The sequence below is a fragment of the Platalea leucorodia genome (genome assembly GCF_965183815.1).
Source record: "Platalea leucorodia genome assembly, chromosome: 5".
Classification (NCBI taxonomy): Eukaryota; Metazoa; Chordata; class Aves; order Pelecaniformes; family Threskiornithidae; genus Platalea; species Platalea leucorodia.
In genome coordinates this window covers 39,551,398-39,570,848 of record NC_138827.1, presented here as the reverse complement: position 1 = coordinate 39,570,848, position 19,451 = coordinate 39,551,398, and the positions used below count along the sequence as shown (strand labels likewise).

At 35.8% G+C, this 19,451-nt stretch overlaps 1 protein-coding gene across 2 annotated transcripts in view; it reads right to left on the bottom strand.

Moving 5' to 3' along the window:
• Positions 1-4,417: 4,417 nt before the first annotated feature.
• The window catches only part of BTBD8 (BTB domain containing 8), a gene marked incomplete at its 5' end in the record, with an annotated part of 38,667 nt that continues 23,633 nt past the window's right edge, over positions 4,418-19,451 (bottom strand). For both annotated transcript variants that reach the window (XM_082314593.1, XM_082314594.1), the window contains 8 exons: positions 4,418-7,289; positions 8,633-10,990; positions 12,142-12,281; positions 12,864-12,951; positions 13,308-13,944; positions 15,018-15,079; positions 17,621-17,750; positions 18,861-18,998. In XM_082314593.1, coding sequence (XP_082170719.1) covers positions 6,820-7,289; positions 8,633-10,990; positions 12,142-12,281; positions 12,864-12,951; positions 13,308-13,944; positions 15,018-15,079; positions 17,621-17,750; positions 18,861-18,998 — 4,023 coding nt within the window. In that variant the 3' untranslated portion in view covers positions 4,418-6,819. The remainder of the gene's footprint in view (positions 7,290-8,632; positions 10,991-12,141; positions 12,282-12,863; positions 12,952-13,307; positions 13,945-15,017; positions 15,080-17,620; positions 17,751-18,860; positions 18,999-19,451) is intronic.

Here is a 19,451-nt window from a genome sequence, read left to right as displayed (position 1 = left end):
GCCATATCCCACTCAAAAGAGGGTTATAAAAAAAAGTGAAGAACTTAAATGATTTCATTAAACACAAGTGTAAGAAAATCACACAAATGACTAAATAAGGATTGCATAAATGAGGACACCGTAGATTTAAGTCATTTGGTGCGATCAGTCTCAAAACTGTTAGAAAGTAAATTACATGAGCCAAAATTTTTACTGGGGTTACCAGTCTTTCTGTTCAGACACTTAAAAATATCCTGGTTTTTATAAATGTGGATCTGATAGCACTCACACCAATTTCAGTGGGCACTGAGAAAAAGTCAGAGTCACTTTTACTTGCGTGCATAAATATAAAACCTCATGGACTACCTGGGTAATTGGGCTCAGTCCCTGAATTTGTACATGTGAGCCTCTGTTCAGGTTCACCAGAAATGCACTCTCTAATCCAGTTAACAGTCATCTTCTGTTAGCATACAATACCTATTTTGACCATCAATGTCCTTGTTAAATATATCTAGTTACTGAGTTATAGTCAACCCCCCCAAATATTGAGGCTTCAGTTATTGACGATCTGATCAGTATTCATATTTTACTGTGCAATAGTGAAATATCTTTGGTTGCACAAAACGCAAAAAGTTAGATTTCTTAGGACTTTGATTTCTCTAATGGACCAGTCTTCTGAGCTGGGAACTTCAGCAATAAATCAAGGAGAACAAGGAAGCAACTTAATGGAATTCCATTATTAATTATTTCATACTTTAACTGCATCCAGATGGTTCATCAGGATTAGAACCTCATTAAGTTGAGTACCATATAAAACCACAAGTATGCACGGTGCCTGCCCCCAGTGCCAGTTCCATTACCCTTTCTGAAAAGTGAACGTTAACCTGAAAGCCAATCCACAAATGTTTAAGTAGATTTGCTCCTATGTTTGCAGAACTGTGGTCTAATTGACTATGCAGTATAGACTGCAAAGTAAAGTATAAAAGGAAGGTCAAATGCAAGAAATAAACAGGTGTGTGTGCATGCATGCACTGTATAGCTTCTTCAGTTATTAGTTACCAAAGGTAAAAAAAACAAAACAAAACCCACAACAAAAAAACCCCAACTATCAAACCCAGTATTTTTCTCTAATTGATATCCACTTTTTATATAAATCACTTTCCTCTGTTACAGGTTTAGTTTCCTTAAACACACGTAGTAGTTGTCAATAGGAAGCTTGGTTTTAAATTAGCCAAAGAATAGATTTGAGTTGTAGTTTTTCCAAAATAGAACACATTAAAGCTTATTTTCAAAAATAGCATATATATCTTGTGTTCAAGATAGAAAGCTGAAAACCAGTATGGATTTTCTGCAAGAGATGAAAGCTTCTAATTATATTGGATTTAAAATCTGAAAGCCCATTTCCATGGAATCATCTGTTGTAACAAAGCTGCTACTTCTCATTATATCTTTTGTCCTCAGTTCCTATGTAGTCCTGGCAAGAATGTCATCTATCAGTGTAAAAATGTTAAATCACCCCAGTCATGAAATATTAACAGAATGCATACAATTATGACTCCTAAATTGAAGTCTTTCTAGCTGCAATTTGTCACATCTACAATTGTACAATGATGTTATTAATAGAGTAAAACTAGAAAACTATGAAATAGATATATTGGAAAAATAGCATTTCTAGTACATGCATTTAATATAGATAAGCCCTGAACCTGCTTCAGCTGAGGTCAACAGGAGTTTTTCCTTTGACGTTAGTGGAAGCAAAATAATGACTTCTTAAATGTCTTGGTTCTGAGCAACAGATGAACAACATAATAGCAGTTCCTAATTCCTTCATGCGAAGATTTAGATTTTCTGGAGCAAAGTAGATTGAGCATGCTACTAATTATTTTCCAGATGGCAATAATATATATTCAAAGTTTTAAAACAGTCTCCTGCAATCTGTACCTAGAACAGGAGCATTAATTTTTTTTTTTTTTTTTTTTAACATATTCCCTGAAAGAAACCAAGATAGATAGATAGATAGACAATGCTAGGGGAACAGATCCTATGGACAGTTTTTGTGTGAGAAACACGGAAAATTCTCTTGCCCACTGGTTCCTCCAAAATAATAATAAAATTTGCAAACTCAAAAATTCAGCGTAATTTTGAAATAATTTACAACCTTAAAAAGTAAAGCATGGAATAAGATTATTAAATGTGTACAGTTCTGTCACATATCATCCAGAACTTAAAAATATTGCAAGCAAGCCATATTTCTTGTACTTCATTACTAATCTTTTCCAACAATACTCACAGTAGTTTTATTATAATGAGAATATTTTTTTATCTCAAATAACTCTTTCCTGTGAGCACCATGTTCCTGCCTGCTGACTTTATTGCCATTTTACATGCTAGGGACCTTGATATGGCCCTAACAACCTGATCTAACTTCGAAGTTACCCCTGCTTTTAGCAGCAGGTTGGACTTGAGACCTTTAGACCACAAAAGCAGATGTTAGTCTTTTCTTATGCTCTTATCTGATCACTTGTGGTAGCAGCCAGACTGCCTGCTGATCTCATTTCATGCATGCTTATCTCTCCTGATCTTCACTTTAGGTCTTAGTCTCCTCATTTCTTTTGCTACACTATATAAATATGGTATAATATCTCATGCATTTAAAAAACAAACCAAAATATATTAACTGATGTGTTTTTCTAACTGTTGCCTCTCTCTTAATGGTTTAGCTCAGTTTCCTTCCTGCAATTCTGTCACATTCTACCAAACTGGCATCTACCTGCCTTTCATTCTGAGGAAGCCAATATCTCATTTTGATCACGGTCCATAAGAACATGTTCTTAACCACCCTCAAAACAGCTATTTTGTACTCATCTGTCTCGTGGGCCATCTTCAATGAAGCCAACAGTGCTTTTTCCCTTATATCCTGTCATCCTCATTTGACTCCTGTCACTATCTTTGTTTATTTCTTTTGCTTCCCTAATTGTTTTTTTGAGCAGACCATTTGGAAGAACCTCCACTTTCCTCAGTTTCCTGTAGTGGTCCAAGTGTTTGGGGCTCAATTTCCTTCTCTTTTCCATCCGCAATGTGTCTGTTGGTGATTTATTCCACAGATGCTATTTTAGCTAGCATCTATATGTGAAAAACCTGCGGAGCTGCTTCTCCAGTCCAGACTAGACTCTAATTTTCCAATCAAAAACGTAATTATGCCTATTGACATTACCTTTGGAGGTCTAGCCTATTTTAATACATCCATACATGTAAAACACCCTTCCTTATTTTTCAGTTTCATAACATGTCATTCAAGGTAGGCAAAACCAGGGTCATTATCTTAAACTCTAATTTCCTAGTTCTTTCCTTTAAATTTCTTGTTACTACTTGTAGGATACAGACATCTTTACCCATTCACATAACAATGTCATGTAAGCTGTCAGTATCGCCTGTTGACTGCAACATTGTCTTCTCAGGCTTTGACAAAGTAATTTCATTGCTCTTGCTCATTCAAAATATTCCTACAAAGATAAATACTTAAACATTATTTTGAGTATGCCATCTCTTTCTTTAGTTTCTTCACTGATGCCCTTTCACTGTTTCATCAGATGTACATCCCTTATCTTTACTTTAGAGGTCATTCAGGACCTCTTAATCACTGTTCACTTGGAGCCCATGACACTAGCTTTGATTGTTTGTATAGGAAGTTTTCAAACAAACCTTTGTCCATGCTCTCATGTTTTGAAGAAGAGGCCAATACAGTGGCAAAATCACTATCAGGAGGCATGAGCAGGACTCCAGAGAACTCAAGAGACTGATACTATTAAACAGATAGATAGCCACCCACATCTGCTTAAAGCTTGAACATCCTTCTGAAGGAAGAGGGACTACTGAACACGGTCAAACAGGAACAGAGTTTGGATGACACACAGGGCTGGTCAGGAATATAGATCCTTACAGCTCCCTCATTATCCAGCTTCCAAATCTCACCCTCTGATTTCCCCTTCTCATAATGCATACAGAATAAAAAAATGACAATATTTAAACTGATGGTGTGCTAAAACCATTGCTAATCAGCTAGACAAATATTGACACTCTCGTTTTACCTTTCCAGCTGTTTTTTTTTCCTTTTGTCTTAACTTGGATTATAACCACTCTGTGGGAAGTCCTTGTTTTTGTTCTGTGTTTGTACAATGTCTAGCCAGTGGGATGCTGGTCTGATTAAGCATCGCAGGCACTCTGGTAACGCGATTTAAAAACAATACTGCTTTCTATTCCTGTTACTTCTACAGAGACTATTTGGCTGTGGGAAGCTGAATTCTACGGCTGCATAGGTACCAACTGAACAATACACCAAATCCTAATCACTGGTCTACTGCAAAGCTATTAAAAGAATTGCAACAACATCATTGGGGACTTGAAAGGGAAACTAATTTAATTTTCATACAACTGGAAAAGTAAATGCAAAGAAAAAAAAACAATTAAAAAAACCCCTCTCTGTGATTTTATTTCCTGTGACAAACATGGAACTTTGTGTGCCGCTTTTCAATGTTACTTTTTCAATTCAGTAGGAAGTTAAAAATACGAGTAAAGCAAAAAAATAGACAAAAGGGACCCTTCTTTCACTTTCTGTCACTTTTCCTAATTAAACTTTATTTTAAACAACTTTTACTTTAGTCTTTCACACAGAAATTGAGAAAACATCATTCCTTGGCCTTCTGTAGGAGCTTCTCTAGAGTTTCATCTTTTACTACAGCTAATACTATAGTTCTTTCATTTATGCAAAAGATTATCCACTGTCAATATACCTTGTAAACTTGAAGGTGAAAAATAGATTTTCTTGATGATTTGCACTTCTAAAGGTTCTTCTAACTCACCGAATATGAAGACTGGGGTAAATGCAGCATATTACATTTCAAATATTTTGAATTATAATATCTCAGACTATTTATGCTGCTAAAAGCTAAAAAAAGTAGGGGAAAGATTATTATTATGAGACTGAACATCTTCCTTCCATAAGTTTCAAGTCCTCCTTCTTCATTGACGTAAAGAGAAAGGAAGGCTTTCCTTTTTTTCCCAGGCTTGATATTAAAGAATGATATAAAATCCTTCCTCCATTTAATTTGGGGAAAATAAAACATCACTTTTACTTCTGTGTCCTAAGTTCAACAAAGTGGCATTCTAGATAAACTATTTTGCCTCAAAAGCTCTTGATTATGTCAAGTCCAAAGATAAGACAAGTCGTAACTTCTTTAGGCATATGCTGGGGCAACTTCATATTTCCATACAACTGTGTTTCTGACTATGAACAAAAAGAAATGACGTTTCTAAAGAAAATTAAGGTGCACTGTTGGAATTGTGCAAAAGCTTGCAAAACCGACCATATTATCAGTGGTTACAGCTAGCTTAAGCTGTGCACTTATCTTAAATAGTTTTAACAGCAAAAAAATCTTAGTAGCCTTTTACTGCCATATGGCACCTACTTCTGAAGGCACTTCTGTTAATGACTAAGAGGAGGCAGAATACTTCCTGTTTAGGTTTTAAGCTGCATGAAAGACAAGCCCTACTGTTTCCATAATGCAGATATCTTGGAGGGCCTAACCTTAGCAGGGAAAAAACCCTGTATGCTTCAGGAGGAGTTCTGACTTGGTAAGAATTACAAATAGTTTCTCACTCCCTTTCTCCCCCATCAAATCAGAAAAGACAATGAACAGTCCTATCCACACCCAAATTAATAGCCAAAACCAGCAGAATGAGCAGTACTGAGGAGTATACCCTGTTTCACTCTTAGTCAGAAGAATGGTTTTGTTAACATTTAGTCTCAAGGTAAAAGCTACACTAGAGGTATTAATGAAGATGCAAGAATCCTGTTACCCCTCCAAAAATGTAGCACCTATGAGAACAAACAAAACCAAATTCCTGAGAGAATCTTGCTATGCCTCAGGCAGTGTCAGAAGAGTGCAAGTGTAATGCATTGAAGCCTGAAGGTAATTCTAGTCAACATCAGACTTCTGATGTAACACTGACCATGACTTCACACTGAGATATACTTTTGGAGATATAAGCCATACTGTTTTTTAGAACTGGACCAGCATTCTACCAACTCCTCTGAATTCAAGCACTATGCCATTAAAAATACTTACTTAAATATGTGCATTTCCAAGAAAGAAACAGTGCTCTTCCTATAGCACAGACCCTCTGAAGTCTTACATTTAAAGGAAAGACAATTTAAAAAATTTATTGGAAACTTCTAAACAAAACAAACCAAAAATACAAAAATCAAATCTGGAAGAAACAGATGAAACAAGCTGCTTATATTAATAAGGCCCAAGGCAGATTCATATTGAAATGTTTTCTTTGAACATGTGTTTCCGTCATTTAAAGCAGCGTTGGCACACATCACCTTTCGACACAACCATTCTGAATCTTTATTGTTGTAAAATGAAGTCACCATATAGAGAGGCAGGAAAAAAGGAGAGGAATAGCTCTACTAATTGTGCAGTCATCTTTAAATTCTTGCTCAATGAGAATATTAAATGTCAGAAAGGAAGATAAAAGGGAGGGGGGAAACCAAGATTTTTCCTTCATGTCATCTAATTTTTCTAACAGCTCTAGAAAATACATGCTCAAAGTTCATTTTTAGAAAAGACATACATTTAAGTCTTGAAAAATTATTGTACTTGTGATTAAATCTAGATTATAAATTAACATATTTACCTCATTATATCAGAAAGATTGCCTCAGTATCAAGAATTGCTCGTTCTTGACTGATGCAGTATTTCGTTATTGTATGGAAACAACTCATCAAAAATAGATTTGGGGAATGGGTTGGAGTTCAGTTGCAAACATTTGATCACCTTAATGATGGGTTTCCAGTTCAAGAATTGTCCATTCCCCTTGAGGGGACGAACAGTCTTCAGATGAAAAGCTTGCCACTGTAATGCTTGCTGAAGAATCATCAAGTGGAGACATTAGTTCAGTCCACCTACTGAATGTGTCAACTTGTGATGTACCCTGAGGATTCGAACCATCTCGTGCCAGAAACAGTGTCTGATTGATAAGACATTGTGCTAAGTTAAGGTCTTCAGGAACAGAGTTTTTGAAACCTATATTTGAGTCCTGCTCAGATAACAATTGCCTGAGAAGAGTCCAGTCCTGTTCTGCAAACTGCTGATCTTCAAAATCCACATCTAGAACTGCTGTTTCTGAATCCATCCTCTGCTCAATTGCTTCTCCAACATCCATCTCATATATTGGAGAAAGGGTTTTTGAAGGCCGATGCTCATACATGCAGGTTTGTGCCATTGTGTCATAATCATCTATGTCTCCTGAAATAATTCACAATACTGTACAATGTAAAAATTGCAGGTGATCCTCCCCTCAGGGCTGTGAGAGCAAAATTTAACTCATTGAGGAAGGACAATCCAACCAGGTTAAAAAAAGGGGGGATGGAGGGTTATACAAAATTGACAAAATTTGAGGCATTTATTTCCTATATAAAAAACAAAGTATGATTTATAAATTAAGTTAAAGCAGCAATCACCACTGGTAATTAACAGTAACCTCCATAATTAAGTTTCTGATACAGAAAATGACAATGTAAATATACACTTAATGCACATGAAAGTTCTCATTTACTACATAAATTAAATTTAGACCAGGAGGTGCATGGAGGGAATTAATAGAGAATGATTACTGAATGGTGACTTAAGCTATGTCAGCTTAGAAGAGAATTAAAACCAAAATTGTTTATCCACAGGCTTATTTCTACACTGCACATGCAAGGGCAGCTGCAGGCAAGGGCAAGCAAACTTAAAAAAAATAGTACAACTTTTAATGTCTTCTTGTTCTGTGGTCTGGCTGAACACAGATCATCACCAGCATTTCATTACTCTTGAATACACAATAGTTGTAATCAACACTATTGTATATTTTTGATGGGATATACAGACTGAATTATTGGTATAAAGAAGACAAAACACAAAACTAGACAAGTATTCATCTAGCTACGTGAAACAAGTTAGAAGTTTTCTGTATATAAGCATTAGTTCTAAGTATAATCTCTCTTTTAGGAAATAAGCTTTTACTGGTAAAATTTAGAATTTTAGACATCTCATAAGCTCTAAATCAGAGTTCAAACCTGCTCCCACTGATGTATATGGCAAATATTCAGTTATAGTCAGTGGGAGAAGGATCCAAATTTGCGTATAATATATAAATAAATAAATTACAACAATAATGCATATAGCTGTTCAGGTAAACAGTTCAGTGCGCTTTAGTTAAGGTTATTACTGTAGTTATTGCACATCCCATTCAGACATACTATATGTTGTCAAGCAGACAAAACAAATACTAAGTTTCCATCAAAAGGTGATGCTGTCAATGTTAGATTGGATCAAAAGTAACCGAAGTACAGGCAACTGCATCCAATCTTTCTTTTAGCATTACATAAAATCTCTTTTCTTGTAGTCAAGTTTCTCATTGAACAGCAGGGTATTGACGGATATTTCAGACAGACAAGCATTCTCTACCCAAGTGAAATACTTAAAAATATTAAATTTAATATAGTTTCAGCCAAAATTACTTCAGTTCAGGATTCCACACAAATTGCCAAAGCTTTCACTACTAATTTGTTTTTGAATGACTGAATGTTTCTATTTCTGTACATTACCTGGAAGTAAATCAGTATTAGCGCATTCAGTAGTTGCTGGTTGACTGTCTCTCACTTGACTTTCCTGAGTGAGTATCTGATTCTTACTGGCTTCTACAGGTTTTGCAGAGTTGCTCTTTTGCACATCAGAATTAGTTTCTCTCTGATGAAGATCCAAATGACATGGTCTTTCTTGAGATTTTGCATCATTGTCTAAGTATTTATTGCACTGGTGAAATTCACTAGCCACCTCATTCTTCATATTTACTTTTTGTTTTTCTCCTGGACATGGACTAGCTGCTGAATAGACTTTCTCTGGGCAATTTTCTTCAGTCACTGAAGCACCTGGATTCTCTTCGCCTGGGATTTCAGCGCCATGAAGATGTAGGAGAGGACTTTCACTTTTATCCGATCTATTGTCTCTATCCTTATGCTGTTTGCAATCCAGGAATCCATCTTCAATTTCCAGTGAGTATCTTGAATAAAAAGTCTTTCCATGGTGCTCTTGAGAAACACTGTCAAATACTTCTGAAGGAGTAAGGGAATCTATTGAATGCTGACGTGAAGTATGAGTTTCCACTCTATCATCAGATCCCAATTCTTCGCATTCATCTACTGAAAGTAAAACAGATCGTTTGAAATTTTTAGTTTTAGAAAACTCCTGACTTGCAGTATCATTTTCTGTTGCATCTTCAAAAGCTAAATTATCGATTCCTTGGAACTGTTGAGTAGGAACATTTGATGGAGGAAAGTTTTCTGCGACATTTTCTGCTTCAGATCTGTCATCTTCTGTTTCATCAGCAGAAGAAGAAACTTGGTCTGCTTCCTGAGTAAACTGTGCATTGCCAAAAGTAGAACTTTTGCTTTCTCTGGTATTGGTCCTTGCACTTTCTTGATGGGACCAAATTTCAGGTCTTTTTCTTGGTATTTCATCATCACTCGTTGAATTAACACGGAAGAGATCAGAACCCTCTTTTTTCATTTTCACTTCTATTCTTAGGCTGCTGTCATAAATTTTTAATTCCTCAGGTGTACTTGTGTCACTGCTGCTTCTTCCAAGAAAATCGTGGCATAACATAGTGCTGCATTTAGAAATCCCTCTTTCATTGGATCCTTCATCATCCTGAGAGCCTCCAGCATCGTAATCTTCTGATCTTGGTTTTATATCATCAGAGGATGTGGTTGCACTGCCAGTATCTGATTCAGGACTCTCTTTTGGATCCAGTGCAGCAGTACTCCAGTGGTCCATGAAGGGAATTTCTGCATTTTCATGGTTTTCTGGCATTTCTGCAGGATCTATAGGCTCTGTGTAACTAGGTGAACATTTTTCTGTTATTTGTTCTGTGGAACATTCTGAAACATCATCTAAATCTGCTGTAGCTGATCTGTATTCAGTCAAGGCTGATGTATCACACAGCTCATCAGCTGTAAGAAATCGCTCCATATGAATCTGAGGAGATGATGTCTCATCCTCTTTATTGGTTAACGTTCTGGAAAAGCTTGGTAAAGCATTTTCACCATAGTTAAGACCTGTTTCAGAGTTTAATTTATCACTTTGTTCAGTACAGACTTTTGCTGCTTTTGAATGTTTCGCTAGTTCTCCTGAAGCAGTAGCCTTTTGATTGGTTTCCTTGGAAAAGTCTGAGTATTCATCACTGGAAGACTCTGCATGACAGTGAAATTCAGCTGTATTATCATCCTTCTCCGTATCTTCAATCTGTTTAATTCCAGTCTGATCTCCACAGATTTGTCTTGCTTCCATTTCATTTTGCAGTGGAACATGCAGTGTAGAAGTAATTTCTTCTGTAATTAGAGGAGAAGAAGATTCAGATTGTATTTTGTATCCCACATTTTCAGAAGGCTCTGATAATTTTTGTTTATTGGGTTGACAGGACGCCAGCAGTTTATCTTCGCTGCTACTTTCCATCACAGATTTTAAAGATTCACTTTGCTTTCCAGAATAGCATTCATTATTGTCATGAAGCTGACCTGCCAAAGCATCAGCCATGTTTTTTTCAAGTTTCTGTCCTGAACTTCCATGCTCAGAGGTGTGCACATTCTTCTGGACAACAGGAGATTCACTCCTTGAATGTTTTTGGGCAGAGGACTGAGATTTTAATACAGATTGCCCAGCTGTTTTCGGTTTTGGGTCTTTATTATTCATAATCTCAGTGTGCTTTGATGGAGCCGGAGTTTTAGGTGTTGTTTTTGCAGTGGCTTTTGCTACAGGTGTTTGTGACTGCTTAACACTCTTCTTCTTGGCTGAAGGATGTTTTTCTGGGCGTGCTGTCTGAACCAGATGTTGTGACACATTTTTTTCTTCAGTATGTTTTGGAGACATTCCTGATTTCAGTGAATTTGGTGATTCCCCCTGAGGTCCTAACAAGCGGTAAAAAAAAAAAAAAAAAAAAAAAAAAGACAACTATAAAGATTGTATATTCCAGTCAAAGTATATTCACCAAATTTATGTTAGTGTTTGTTTATGTTGAGAAGCAATTTACTCAACTTTTTATGTAACTAAAGGATTTAAGGCTTGTTAAACAATTAAGAATTGAGATCTTAAACTAATACCAGACAAAAATACCACCTTGCATTTACATATGCCACCCTTAAAACTAAAGCACTTTATACATAAAGGAATTACTTCAACCTGTAACTGAAGTAGTCATCGCTGCAGTAGAAAGCAGCAGCTATCTAATAGAGCACAGAAACACTGCACAGCAGCTTAGCACAGGAAGTGATGAGTACTATATTAAATTTATATTGTAGAGGAAATGAAAGTAGGCAGAAAAGAATTACATTAGTTATAATGTGATTAGAATACCAGAATTAATATCCCTGCTCTGTCAGAAAATACTGCAAGATCTTTAATGACCACAAATTGACAGGACCTGTGTTTTCTATATCATAATGCATTTAAAATAATGTAACTTGAATATTCAACCCCCTGCCCCTGTAAGTGCCAAGTCCAAATGGGATTAAAAAGAGCTCCATCCTTAACACTTTTTATCGTTATAATGCAGGGTTTCCTCTCTGTGGTCTACAGTGTAATTTCCCGCACTTGATATAAATAGCTGTTGAAATCGAGTATTCGTTTATGGGGTAGGTCAGTATCAGCAGTGCTACTCCTAGGGGGGATCAGCTAAAAAGGAAGGCATAAACTAACAGTTCATGAAGAAGTCTGCAGTCCAGATCTTTGATGCATATTATAAATGACCTACAGAATGTCTGTTGAACTCAGTCATGGTTCCAAGTGCAGAAGTGCAGGGCATCAGCAAATAAAAGACTCTGCAAGGCAGATTAAACAAGCAGAAGAAAACACCAATTGGCAGTGAAGACCATCTTTTAAATATTTTGAAGTTGACACACATTCATTTGCATTTTACAATTTAGGATTGTCAGCAAAAGTGAAACATGGAAAATAAACAGAATTGTTCAGAAGATTTTGCCAAATGCTTGCACTGGGGGAAAAAAAAAAAAAAGCTTTCCATAAAAATGGCAGACCATTTCATTGCTATATGAAACTTTACCTTGGTTCTTGGGAGAATTAGTAGGTGTGTTTTGAGCTTTTTGCTGTGCTGCAGAATTGCTACTCACATTCCCTTTTTTCTTTACAACACCTTGTACATTTTGTTCATTACACCCTTTTCCAGTTGATTTTTTTGTCAGACTGCAAAGAAATTTTTACATCCCATTACTTCCAAGCTTAAGATCTAGCAATGTTTAATTATATTAATTATATTTAAACAAGCAATATATGTATTTTATATATGCACATATATAAACATTGAAATGCAACCTAAAAGGTATATTTCTTGAAAATAAAACCTATGTGTGTGTATATATGTATTTTTATATATGTACACACATATAAATGACTCATTTCACAATTTCACAGTGCTTCAGCTGCCCTCCTGTCCAGTTTAATCTAAGCCATCCCATAAGTGATAAGTTTACAACACCTTGTGTAGTCACTAACTGTTCCAGTGTGCAGAACTCTGAATGACCTATAACAATTTAAAAATTATTAGCATGAAACAAGCCAACACAAAAGCCAAACAAATTCTATCTTTACAGCAATGTTTCCAGTAGCTAACTCAAACTGTTTTGCTAATAACATGCAATAGACAACCATCCTCAGATTAAAAAGAACATGTTGACTTAACAGTAAGTTTAATAGTTCACCTGAAACTGTTTTCACAAACATACACACACACACGTGTAAAAAGCAGCATATTGATTTGTAACATACCTGCTTGTTGTGGTATTAGCCTCAAGCTCAGTCTTTTTTTTTTTGTTAGTGACTCCATTTGGTGTCTTCACAGATGACTTTGTTTTCACTATTGTAAAGTAAGTTCAAAGTTAATTATAGGGGGAAATGCATTGCATATAACTACTGAAAAAATTCTAATATATGAAGATCAGCTATTGAAAACAGCATAGATGCTAAACTTGTAAAAAACTTACCATTTTATATGGCTATCAGTTGATCATAAAATAAAGTTAGTTAATTTAATATTCTTATCTCAAGTTAATATTAATTTACAGGGGAGGAAGGTTACTCATCAATCCATAGTAGATTTCTTTTTAAAGCTTCCCAGGCTGGTTTTCAGTGTATGACCAGCCTGGGAGAAACCAGAAGGGGACTTTAAAAAAAAACAAAAACAGAGAGAGAGAGAGAGAGAGAGAGAATTACCAGTCTGTTTTTTCCCTTCCTCTACCAATTTATCCTCTTTGGGTTCCTCTGTCTGTTCACTGGCAGTCTGAATATCTATGCTTGAGTTTGCTGACTTGCTGGAAGCTCCTGCCACAGTCACTAAGGAGGGAGATTCCTTCCCTGTGGGTTTTTTCAATGGCTTTGTTTTGATCTGCACACTTGAGGTTACTGTCAGCACTTTAGGTCTGGCACCTGCAATTTTTCCTTCATGGTTCTTTAGTCCTTTGCCACTTCCTGAATTTTTTTGTCCACTTGCAGATGATGTCTTTTCTGTATCTTGCTTGGCAAGCACGCTTTCAGCCTTCACATTTCCATTATTTTCTATTTTTGTCTTTATAACAGCTCTAGCCTTTGGTGAAGCAGCTTTTTCCCCAGGTTTTGAATCCTTAGTAATCTTGGAAACTATTTTTTTGCTATCTTTCCCCTTTACATCCTCATGCTTTGAAGCCTTATTAACAGTGTTTCTGCTGGTGCTTGATGTATGTCCAGATGCTCCTAATCCATCAGATTTCATTTTATCCTGATTAGTGGAAGAATCTCCCCAGCAATCTTTCTTGCTGTGTTCTGTCCAGGAAGTATTCCTTATACCACCAGATTCAGTAATAGATTTGTTTAGCTAGAAAAAAAAAGCATCAGGGGGAAAAAAAAAAATGAGAAGACATTTATAACACCAAACTATCCATAATCTTTCATTTCTGAAACACAGCTACTTTTTAAGTAGTACATGAATCTAAAGCAACAAGATTCAGCACAGAAATAATTAAAAAAAAATAATTATATTTTAGCTCAGATTGCTGGCTTTCAAAGATATGAGAGTACCAGAAATAACTAGAGTGCCTAGTAAATCTCATGTGAAATACTGCTCTATATAGAGGATATAGAAATATCTAAGTAGAGTTTTACTTTTACTTTGGACAAATTACTCTGTAATATTTATTTATATTATTAGCATCTGCTGAAGAAAGAAAACTTTTTTTGAGTTATATGTGCATATTTTCCAAAGAGGAATAAAGGCTATGAATTACTACAAACATAAAACCAAAAATTAATTTATAATACATGTGATGTTTTTAACCATTACCAACAGTGTATCCACCAGGTAGGTGACAATACTCATTCTCTCTCAGGTAAAGATACATACTGAAACATGGAGAATTAAGTGCATGAAATGGAATCTTTCTGATACCAGTGTCATTGCAATGTATCCAACACTGTCAAATCATGTGAAACCCATACTGTTTTTCAACCAAACAGTAATGTAGTTTTGAGTGTGTCTCTCAATAGAAGAGATGTTGAGGGCACTAAAAATATTTTTTCAGTGCAGGGAGTGTAACAGACTCAGTGCTGTGGTGGCTTGTGAAAATAGCAGAGATTCATTAGCTCAGTAGCAAACCATTTGCTCTGGGAAACAGATCAGTTTCATTACATAGCAACAGGGGAATGTGAGATTCTGAACACAAATTCCTGTCTTTTATTTGAGCTTATCTGTTTGAAAATGCAGCAGAGCATGGGCTGAGTCCTAAGATGTTTCCAGTAATGGACATTGCTGATTCTGCAGAAATACAAATTTTTCAAAAGCAAGTTCTATTAAATAATATGACAAATTAATATTGAATTTAAAACACATGATGAAAATAGTTCTGTTCGCAAGCTTCTGAGTATTTTTAATGTTTGGATATAAATGTTTACCTGAGAACTAGTGAATACAGGTTTTTTGCCAAGTCTTCGGTCATCACCCTTGTCAAATGCAGCTGTAAAAGGAACAAGCAGTTTCTTTACTATTTAGCAGGGAAGAAGGGAGACAGAAAATAATCCAGCCTACTCAATTAATATAATCTGAAATCAGAAAGCAGTTCTTTGGGTCCTGTAATTATTCTAGGAAGGCTGATTTTGGTGACATGGCAAATGTTAAGTGGAAATACGTGGTTTTATGTTCAGAACAAAAAAATGTGGTATCTGTAATGATGCCACATGGCCACAAGCAAGTTGTTCAACTCTTCTGTTTCCCCATTTCCACACTTTTGTTTATCCAAGCTGAGCTCACTTAAAGCTTGCAGCGCACTGAGACCTTTGAAAGTGTACACAATATACAAAGAGACCTTAAAATTTAGAGTACTAATGACTTTGAAGTGATGTACTGTAATTTCTAGAATATTTATTTACATTATTTAAAGAGACTAATTACATTAAAGTAAATTATATTAGTTTTCAAAAGTGGTAAAGTCAAAATATCAAAATGTACACAGTAAGATCATAGTGCCTCTTTAGCTAGCACGTAGCATAATGTCATGAGAGTTATCCCTGTGATTGTCATGTGGAATTTTCAGGCAGTGAATGCCTTGCCTTTTTTTTTTTTTTTTTTTTTTTGACTTGTCTACTCTGGGAGGGAAGCATTTTTCAATAAAGCCTTTAAATCAATTGCGCTTGTAGAATACAAAAAGGATATTTATAGACACTGTACAGACCCAGAATCGATAAGTTTTCATTTTTGTTTGTATTAATGTTCCAGCTGAAAAAAGGTTTTGCAAAAAATGTATTAAAAAATTCAGGCATTCAGTGACTCATGTTCTGACGTACTATTTATACATAAAAAAATGTATCCGTGTATAACACAAAAAAATTCTGCTGAATTCTTACTGAAGATACTAAAAATAATTTTTATATAGGTCTGTAAAAATCACACAAAAGGTATGCTGAAAATGGCACCCCAGGGATCTAATCCTTTTTCTAGCAATGACTCTGCACATTAATACATACCAATATATTAAGATAAAATCCATATAAACTTGTGCCTAGGAAAACACAAGACATGTTGTGAATGAAAAAACGCACAATATCATATGTCTTCTTTTGGCATTTTTCCTCCTCTATTATAGCCTTCTAATTCTATATAGATTAAATCTCTGGAAGATAAACCATCACCAGAAATCTTTAAGATGAAAGTTGATTTAAGTTATCCTAGACATATTTCACCTGAAGATTAAAATTTGTCTACCAGTATTGTGTGATCATTTTGCTTGCAATTAAAAACAGATAATTTATGCAAACATTTTAGCCTGTTTACATATAAAATGTATGCTAGCTCTGAGTTATAATTTAATCTAAAAGAAAACAAAACAATTTCTGGCAAGATGGAGTTTGGACAACTAAGGCACACCTTGGTCTTAAATATTTTTTTGTATTGAAAGCACGAGTGCAAAGCAGCCTAAACATTATTTACAGTAAGGACACGACCATCCTAAAAATAAAACACCCCAAAACAAAAAGAACCCCACCCTTGTTTCTAAAGCCAGCTCCTCAGCTTCTGAAGGATTTTATAATCCAGAAAGAAAACATAAACCTGTTTTATACAGTAGCAGTGAGATGTTATTTGACTACATCCCTAAATAATGCTTAGAAAGACTGTCACTGCATCTTTCTCTCAGCATGTAATTGTAGCATAAAATTTTCATCTATCTATAGGCGTAAACAATTTTATAATTATAGCTACTAATGCCTTTAACAAAAAGGACACGAAAATGTATATTTCTTCTTTGACTCAAAAGTGATTTGATTTTAGAGAAGTCTTCAACACAGTCTTTTATCACACTGTACTGCCAAAGCTAACATTCAGCCATAACCCGAACTCCATCATCAGTTCTGCACCCTCAGAATACTTGTGTACTTCAAAACAAAGAAACGTTCAGAACAAAAACTCCTTTTTGTTGGAAGTGCTGCCTGTTAAAATTTTGAGAGAACACTATGCAGCTCCTTAGGGGCTCTGTGCAGCAGCATACACAATATCACAATACCAATCAACTGTGAAGCCAAGCTATCTGCATTTACTCACAGTGCACGAGATAAGCCTTATGCAAGAGACAAGCAATACTTATACATGATGTAGAAAACGATAAAGGATAGAAACTGAAGTCATAGAACGGATAATCTGCTTTGTGCACATTTCATTCATCCACAGTGCTTATCTCCTTAAAAATGAGACAGATAAGGTTTTTAATCCTACTGCAATATTTTCAATAATTTAGAGTAGCTGTAAATAAGAATAGAATCAATCTACATTGTTTTGGTTCCTAAAAAGAAAAGCAGGGGAGACTTTTCACAGAAAATGACTTACTGATTTCTACGTTTGAAACTAGCTAAGCATGCTATCATGCTTCTATTGTAAAATACCACTTCAAAGCCCTAGAGCATCACAAATTTTGCTTTAATTTGTATCTGGCTGCACAACACCGCCTACATTTTATCTACTGAACAGATTGCTAAAAAATTCTAATGCCATTTGATGCCAGACATACCTGCTTGTATTTTCTGTTGATGGTCTGGCCTCATCAGCTTCCAGCTTTCTGTGTGACGAACAGCATAAAAAGACTGAACCAGGAAGACCCAGAGCTTATCACGCAGAGCCTGGATCTTGCACGTAAAACCCTGTGTTCAAGTAACAAATCAGCAGCTGGCGAGGGGCATATTGTCATAGCAACCAGTCATTATTCCTTTCAGAATCTACTTACTCCCTAAGCTAGATCAATGATGTCATCACTTATATTTTATAATGGCCTGGTAGATGGAGATGCTGTTTTTGAAGGATTATTGCCCACCACAGTAATTTTTACAATACTTTAAAACCAAGTCACTCCAAGGCATACTACAGCACTAGAAAACACCACATTGCTCTTTTTTTCCTTCCTTTTCTTTCTTTTTTTTTTTTTTTTTTTCTTTTTTAAATGAACCCCATAATAGCTCTTTACTGTCAGCTGTGTCACAACAAGGTCAAATACTCTAGGGAAAAATAATGTATCTGATGATTAAATTTTCATTGCTTTTATCAAGAAGATCTACAGTAGCACCAGATTGCAGTAATTCATTTTGCATTTATTTTTCATTTTTTGCTTGTAGCATCATTCTGGATTTTAATCAGTATGTCATACTATTCATGAATTATCCCCAGCATTACAGTCAACCACAGCTTAAATATCATTATTTAGATTGTGCGGATATACGCAGTATGTTACACACATGGAGACCGACACCTCCCCCAGTCAAAAAACCACACACTAGATTAAGAGGCAGTCCTTGCTTCAGAGGACAGTCTTACACAAAAGCAAACGTAGCTATGACTTTTACAAAAAGGGGGGGGCAAGATATGCAGAGAGAAAGAGAATAAGCTCTCTTTCCCTGTAAGTTTAAGGTAACGCAATATTTTGGTAAGTTTTTCTCCTCACAGCTTTAAAGTGATAGTAAAGATCAACAGGGCAGTGGTGCCCATTGGACTTACATTCTCAGTAATACACAATAATTTTTTTTATTGCCATAGATAGGGTTTCTCTCGAAAAGAAAAAAGTGGTAGTATCCGGTAAACAAATGCCAACATTTTCTGCACTTCCAGCTGCACCTTGGATTTATGCGGATGCTTTTGTGTGTGACCCCCATTGCAGGACTGAGCCACCTGAGCTCAAACCACATCATCTGATTTGAGCCATTACATGAAACAATACCAGAACAGTTTTTGCTACAAACACAGCACGCTGAAAAACCTACCATCTCCTTCACATTTGTGGAGTCCAACAATGTATCCACAGCTACGAGAAGAAAGCAGCTATTTTCATTGTTAATACTTTTTTCAACTGCATTAAAAATTAGTTCTAGAAGGTCAGGTTTGCTGCTCATTGCCTGTGCCTGAGGAAACAACAAAAGACAGCCATTTAAAACAAGAGTGTACTTCATATGCAAATGCATTACTGAGCAGAGAGGATCTGCTATCACGCTGTGCAGGAGGTATTCCAAAGCTGCGCATCTTCCTTTGTATCCATTCCCTAGCCCCAGCCCTCCAGCAAATCATCCCGAGGCCTCTCGCTAACCCACATTTTAGGAGCAAGCACGCTGCGATGAATTTACAGCCACATGCAACTCCAGATTCAAAGACAAAATGTTTTAACATCTCCCTATTTGTTTTTTTTAATCCTCTGTACATATTAAAGCAAAACCTTTCATGGGAGGAATGAACCAGCTAGATGACTACATATGGTCTCACCAGGACCTGCAGCATTGCTACATTCTTGCAACTTGCAACAAAAATCAGTAGAAGTTTGATTATGAGTATTGGGAGTATAGTCATTCTTGTAACTGCGT